The sequence below is a fragment of the Sesamum indicum genome, linkage group LG3, assembly GCF_026168435.1.
Source record: "Sesamum indicum cultivar Baizhima isolate 11 linkage group LG3, ASM2616843v1, whole genome shotgun sequence".
Lineage (NCBI taxonomy): Eukaryota > Viridiplantae > Streptophyta > Magnoliopsida > Lamiales > Pedaliaceae > Sesamum > Sesamum indicum.
Window position 1 is genome coordinate 20,191,196 of NC_142659.1, and position 7,346 is coordinate 20,198,541.

A 7,346-nucleotide genomic window follows, 5' to 3' on the forward strand; every position below is an offset into this window, starting at 1 on the left:
TATATTAATAAATATATTTACCATAAAAGATACAAATAAAATTAACAAAATTATGATAGTATTTCTCTTTATCCAATATTGAGATTAAAAAGATTAAAAAAAATTATTAAAAATTCTTTTTCTTCAAAAACTTATAAAATTCTAAATATCTTTTTTTTTTTGAAAATTTTATAAGCACTTTTATTAAGAATTTATCCACTAGTGATGAGCCTTAAAACTATGAACCCTTACTCAATTATATATTATAAAGAATTGTGGGTTATGAAAACTCCAATATATTACAAACCAATATAACAACAAATATGAACAAGATAATTGACAAATCTTATAAATACAATAACTAAATAATATCGGTAATAAATTCAAGGACAGAAAATAGAGATAATGGCTTAAGGAGTCAGATCCAGGGAGAAGTCCACAGCCATTTAGACTAGTAACCCCACATGATTGCTATACTCAAAATAGCCACCAAGGCGATCACATAGACCCAAAACAACCACTAAGAAACTTCGTCCAGGAAAGACTACATAGATCGACTCAAATTTTTTCACTCAGAAAACTCAGTTCACAAAGAACCTTTAAATCAAAAGAAGAGAGAAAAAGATAGAGGAGATTTTTTTGTTCTGTTTTTTAACCAAAAAAACGCCAAGGGAATTTATAAGGAACGACCATTGATTATAGTGAGAGAAAGAGAACGACAAAGGGAAAAAACTAGGAGAAATGGGTCGGTGGGGAAGATATCAGAGAGGAGAAGGGAGATGGAGACAAGGAAGCGAGAGTGAGGAAGACTTAGATTAGGGTTACAATCTGCAGAAGCGGAAGAGAAAATATAGCAGTATTTGGGTCGGGTCTAGTAGGGCTGAGCCAATAAATGGGCCATAAATGTGGATGGACAAAGCCTTCCACAGGGTTTGGATGCTATGGGCTTGAGCCTACCAAAATGGTCCTGTTTCATATTTTTTTTCAACAACTTTCAAAAAAATAATTTTAGATTATTTTATAAAACATAAATTTTTAAATATCTTATAACATATCTCGATCGTCTTAAATTTTTGTCAAAGTCTACTATTATTTTTAATTTTTAATTTTTAAAACAATAATTACAGTAAAAAATATATTATTTATACGTACTTTTATTAAAAATATATTAATCTCATTAACTAATTCACATATATTTTTATTTTATACAAAAAAATTGATACAAAATTAAAAATACATGTTTGGCGAAATAAAAACATGAACGAACTAAACAGCTAAGTCCAACCAAACGCCGTGTAGATTGAAAACTTTATATACGCAATTTTCATATCAGTCCAACACTTTCGCTTATAAAACTTCAGATTCCAAGATATTCATTTTCATCCCCATCTGCCACCTCCGAATTTCCCCAAAACCAACCATCAGAACAACAGACACCGGCATTTGATTATGGCGTCGCTTGGATTTACTCGCCAGATCAACAGCTCCGTCGCCGAGTTTCCGGCGACTCGGCCGCGGCGGAGGCAGAGCAGCGGATTCAGCCGTGATCGGGTCGGGTTCAGAGTGTTTGCTCAGGCGGCTGCTGCGGAGCCTGATCTTAGCGTGACGGTGAATGGATTGACGATGCCGAACCCATTTGTTATCGGGTCGGGCCCTCCGGGAACCAACTACACTGTCATGAAGCGGGCCTTTGATGAAGGGTGGGGCGCCGTCATCGCCAAAACGGTAACGTTCTATTTCATAGCTCTTGATTCTCCTTGTCGTTTTGGTGTAACCGGAAATATTTGAAAATGGATGGATCATTAAACAGGGCTTAATTATTAAGTATTATATAACAAACATAATAAAGTAAAAAGAAAATTACTAAAGTAGTTACTCTTATATGTTTGTATGAAATTGAGGTATTCTTTTTAAATAATTACTTAAATTTATAATTATCTTATAAATTAAATAAATGAAAAATTAAATCAAATAAAAATCTATAACTAGAAAAAAATAGTTAAATTATGTAATAAACTTAAATAATAATTTGATTAATAAGCTCACAATAATAAACTAAAAAATACTTAAAATAACCTTTGAAACAAATAAATAAGAGTATTAATATACTAAAAATTTAGAATAGAATAATAAAAATTAAAATTTTAGAGTTACAAAAGTTAAAAAAACCTGCTAATATAGATGAATAAACTAAAACTTACACGCCATGTATAATTAAAACAATAAAAAAGTGGCTCAACATGGTCGGTCCAAGACCAGGCAGTCCTGGGTCCGACCTGACCGGGTGGCTTTTTTATTGGGGCAATCTGGTTCTAGCCAGCCATCCAACCCGTTTACTTTGCATCTTGAACTATAACTCTACGAGTATTTGTGTAAAATTTTACTATGAACAGGAGCTGCATTTGTAATTACAATTGCAATTTCACGAGGGTGTTTTTTCTCCCTATTTTTTCATTTGAAGTAATATAATATTTTTTTTGTATTCAAATTTGCTTCATTTTTAAAAAATAAGTTTCAAATAATAAAAATCTTGATAAAATGATTAATTATATTTTTATTTTTAAATATTTACACACACGAATGTGTCACGTACTCCTATGACCGTAAAAATGTATCAATTGATTCAAACGCGTTTTCATCCTCACAAAAGCCGAAGTAGAAACAAGAACAAGTTGAAAACATAAACATTGGGAACTAAGAAAGAAATTTGAGAACTATACAAGTTTTTCTTGATATAGCATAAAAATATGGTTGTATAGTTATGCATTTGAACTCAATGTTAGATCAAAGAGAGCTATTGGATTCATTTGCAAAGTATGATTTCCCTGATTTAATACTTCATTGAACCACTTGATTTCTTTCAACTAGGCAAATGACACTCCCTTATTTGTCTGGCTCGTGCACTCCATTACATCGTAGAGTCATAGAGTTTGTAGAGACGCTCAACGCTAATTTGATGATCAGTATGTTGAAGCAGATAATGTCATTTCATATTCTCGTTGCCTGCTTGTTTCGGTGCACTCGCATCCGAAATGTAACTGAGAAGATTATCCATGAAATATGAATATCCTTAAGTTTCTTCTTGTACAAATGACGAAAGTACAAATGTTTGATCGGGAAACATTATGTATAGGTGTCACTCGATGCTGCAAAAGTTGTAAATGTTACCCCTCGATATGCTAGATTAAAGGCTGGAGCAAACGGCTCAGCAAAAGGACAGATTATAGGGTGGCAAAATATTGAGCTCATTAGTGATCGGCCTCTGGAGATAATGTTGAAAGAGTTCAAACAGTTGAAAGAAGAGTATCCAGACAGGATTCTCATTGCTTCGATCATGGAAGAGTACAACAAAGCTGGGTGGGAGGAACTCATTGACCGAGTTGAGCAAACTGGAATTGTAAGCAAACAGTGGAAATGGGCTTATTGCTTCCATTTTATTCAAACTTCTGAGGATCTTGAGCACTGATATTCTGGTTCTCGACAATTTTTTCACACAGGATGCAATCGAAATCAATTTCTCATGTCCTCACGGAATGCCTGAGCGTAAAATGGGTGCTGCAGTTGGCCAGGATTGTGCATTACTGGAGGAAGTTTGTGGATGGATTAATGCAAAAGCAACTGTTCCGGTTTGGGCTAAGATGACTCCAAACATAACTGACATTACGCAGGTAATTGTGTTTTTTTATTTTTTGACTTCCCTCTTAAGTGCTAAATATAGCTGTTTTCATATTTGAGGATGAGACGAATGATCTTATGTGTGACAAAAATGTTGATCTCAAAGGATTACAAATATTTCTAATAAAAGGTTTGAACTTGTCAATAAATTCAATTCAAGTTTTGCTTTCGATAGCCAGCTAGAGTTTCTCTGCAAAATGGATGTGAAGGGATTGCTGCAATAAACACAATTATGAGTGTCATGGGAATCAATCTCGACACGTTGCGACCAGAGCCTTGTGTGGAGGGGTACGCTTTATTTCTGCATAGATTGTGATTCTTTTGAGTGGATAAAACTATTTTGGTTTAACTAAGGGTAAACTGCATCGATACCCCTTGGGGTTAGGCCTAATTATATAAATACCCCCAGCCCTCTGCAGAATTACAAGTGCACTCCTTGATGTCTAACTGTAACTTAGAGATCCTGAGAGGCGTGTTTGTCTATGTAGACCTACCCGCAGGGGATGTCGATGTAATTTACCCCTAATATTAGCTTCTAAAATGTCACATAATACGTCAATTTAGATACTCGACTCCTGGAGGCTATTCAGCAAAAGCAGTCCACCCTATTGCACTTGCTAAGGTCATGAGCATTGCGAAGATGATGAAACAGGAATTTGGAGATAAAGAATATTCACTTTCTGCTATTGGAGGTGTTGAGAAAGGGAGCGATGCAGCAGAATTCATACTTCTAGGAGCAAATACAGTTCAGGTTGGACAACAGTGTCGTTTTTTTATTTATTATTATTATTATTATTGATAGTAACTGAATTCAAGAATTGTTTTCTCAAGGTGAAAAGATATTCTGCCTCGACTGTGGTTGCTTACTGCTTTATCAAAGAGAAAACATATCCAATATGTGCCAGATTCAATTCACACTCTTTTAGCATCTTTTGACGTGTTTCTTTTCTTTTTTCATTTTATTTAGACTGAGAGGAGTTTTAACAAAGAAAATTCAAAATCAAAGAAGATATAAATGTTCTTTTTGGACGAAGGAAGACAGTAGAGAAAACTCTGTTCAAATTTGTTAGGAAAACGGAAAATTGAATATCAGGAAATATATGAAAAACATGTTTACTATAGAACATTGCACTGTATGCAGAGCAGCTTTAAGAAAATCAGTGGAAATAACAAGATTTCGTTTTGTAGGTCTGCACTGGTGTCATGATGCACGGATATGGTCTTGTAAAGAAGCTTTGCTCTGAGCTGCAGGAATTCATGAAGAAGCACAATTTTTCATGTATAGAAGATTTCAGGGGGTATCAACTTAAAAACTCTTTAATGGCTTCGACACACATGCAATGCTGATAGCATTTTTCTCTAATGCTTTCTCTCTTCTTTACCCCTGCAAGCAGGTCGTCGCTTGAGTACTTCACAACCCACATGGATTTGGTGAGACGGCAACAGGAAGCGATTCGTGAAAGGAAGGCTGTGAAGAAAGGTCTGCAATCTGATAAAGACTGGACTGGTGATGGCTTTGTGAAGGAAACTGAGAGCATGGTCTCAAACTAATTGGTAAATACGGTTTCTGTCTTCATCTTACTTCCCATGCGATCAAGGTTAAATTACATTCACACCACATAAGATTATGTTTGATTACATAAACACCTCTTATTTTTTGCTAGCTACAAGCTCACCCCCTAAGGGAGTATCGATGAAATTTATTTCAGGGGGTGCACTTGTACGTTTTTCCTCTTGAAGGGATGTCGATGTCGATTACAATCTCAATGGGTGTGCTTATAATTTTGCAAACGGCAAAAGGTATTTGTGTGATTTGACGTGAGCTTATGGGCGTCAATGTGATCTTACTCTACCATCAAACAATCAAATAATTTTTCATGCAAAATGAACTCCTTTGTATATCTGGGCAGAAACAAAAATCAACCATCGACAGTTCAACTTGTTTAGTTCTTCGGATTCTGTGAAATAAATGCTGCAAGAATTGGCTGTAGGCCTCATGCATGTTATGCTATAAAGATCATTGGATTCTTATTTTTTCTGTTTCCATGTAAAACTGTGTTGTATATGGACTCTGTTAGGCAAAATTGCAAAACTAATCCCATAGATAAGGGCCATTTCACACTTCACCCCGTAATTTGAGGAATTTTAAATTTAATCCAATGTTCTGTTAAAAGTTGCAAAAAGAGGTCAAAATATTGAAAAAAAGCCCCAAGACTAACATATGTTAAAACTAGCAGAGGAGAACCCACGTTAAAGTAACATGCACGTGGGTCCAAAAAACTGCTCCCCTGTTAGTTTTAACGTCTATTAGTGGTTCGAGCTTTTTTAATTTGATGTCAATTCAAATGTTAAAAATCTGACGGAAAAATCACATGCATTGCATGTGCAAATTAGTCCAATTGTTTGGACCCAAAAAAATAAAAAACAACAGTTTGCTCAGCCGGCTTCTGCATTGTGGAGGGAATTCTTGGCACCAAAAAATATGTTTCCTTCCATTTAAGGCAGCAAATAGTTGATTTTTGTGGAGAATGGCAGATTTTATGTCAAAAACTTAAGGGAAGTTGGTACTTGGTAGCATACCAAAGAGGAAGAAATTGGGCAGCCAACGTTGAAGAAGGTTTGGATGTCCAAAAATCTCAAAATTTTAGTCCTATTCCATAAAAGAAAAGCCCATAAAGGCGTTATCGATATGTGATTTTTTATGGTGAGAAGTGGTTGTTTATGGTGCTAGGCTGGGAGTTGGGCTTGTGGGTGCCTATGATCGGTACTTAATATTACCAACAGTGTTGGGCACCGAGTAAGAAAATTACAAATACTTTTTTATTATTTGAAAAATTATCGATACTTTTTATATTTGATGAAATTATGAAGGCGTGGAATTATCAGCATTGCTCTTGATTTATTTTCTTTTAATTTTTTAAAAAATAAAAAGTTGTAAAAAAATAAAAACGAGGTGGACGAAAAATTTTAAAAAAATTACAAATAGAATTATCCACTTAGTCTATAAAATATTTTCAGAAAATTGTAAAAAATAAGCAAAATTGTAGTCTACAAGAACAATTTGATCAGTTTACCACAAAAAAATAAATAGACACCTAACGAGAACTAACAAATAAAGCTGGTTATTAAACTTCCCACGTTGTGTCATAATAATAAGTCAAATAATATCGTAGTGATAGATATAAATAGGTAGAATAATTTTTACATTAAAAATTTGAAAGTACATATAGAAACAATTATGTATCTTTAAATAAATCGTAACTTTTGCTCCCCTAACATACTTATATATCCGAATTTTCCCAATATGCGAATGATTTCTATATTATTAATTTTCATAATTTCGAGATGATATTTTTTTTATCATAATTTTAGATAATAATTCATAAATAACTCGTGCTTATTAAATGTCGAATGTGTTTCGATCCGCATGGACAAACTCCTTCTGGCTACTATTTTTATAGCTGATTGTGGATTGAATTTTCTATTTAAATCTTATTATATTTTATATTTTATTTAATATAGTATGTGTACAAATAGGATATTAAGATTATATGTATAGAAATTTGTTTTTTTAAACAAAAAAAATTGTGCAAATATTTATAGAATAAAAAAGTATAAAATTATAATTATATTTGGATTGATTGATCTGATTGGAAGAAATGACTTTTTAAAAAAAAAAATCAAATAATTCT

General features: G+C 33.5%; 1 protein-coding gene across 3 annotated transcripts; it reads left to right on the forward strand.

Annotated features, from left to right (window-relative positions):
* The first annotated feature begins 1,257 nt into the window (after window positions 1-1,257).
* LOC105158186 (dihydropyrimidine dehydrogenase (NADP(+)), chloroplastic) lies at window positions 1,258-5,688 on the forward strand. 3 transcript variants are annotated; one of them, XM_011074844.3, is made up of 8 exons: window positions 1,258-1,704; window positions 3,113-3,376; window positions 3,477-3,647; window positions 3,830-3,942; window positions 4,219-4,405; window positions 4,843-4,952; window positions 5,049-5,208; window positions 5,319-5,688. In XM_011074844.3, exons 1-7 carry the CDS (start codon window positions 1,429-1,431, stop codon window positions 5,203-5,205), a joined length of 1,278 nt encoding a protein of 425 aa, XP_011073146.1. In that variant the 5' UTR covers window positions 1,258-1,428; the 3' UTR covers window positions 5,206-5,208; window positions 5,319-5,688. The 3 variants fall into 3 exon arrangements, with proteins under 3 accessions (XP_011073146.1, XP_088735416.1, XP_011073145.1); XM_011074843.3 differs by having other exon boundaries at window positions 1,259-1,704; window positions 5,364-5,688; XM_088879290.1 differs by having other exon boundaries at window positions 5,049-5,688.
* The last annotated feature ends 1,658 nt before the right edge of the window (window positions 5,689-7,346 follow it).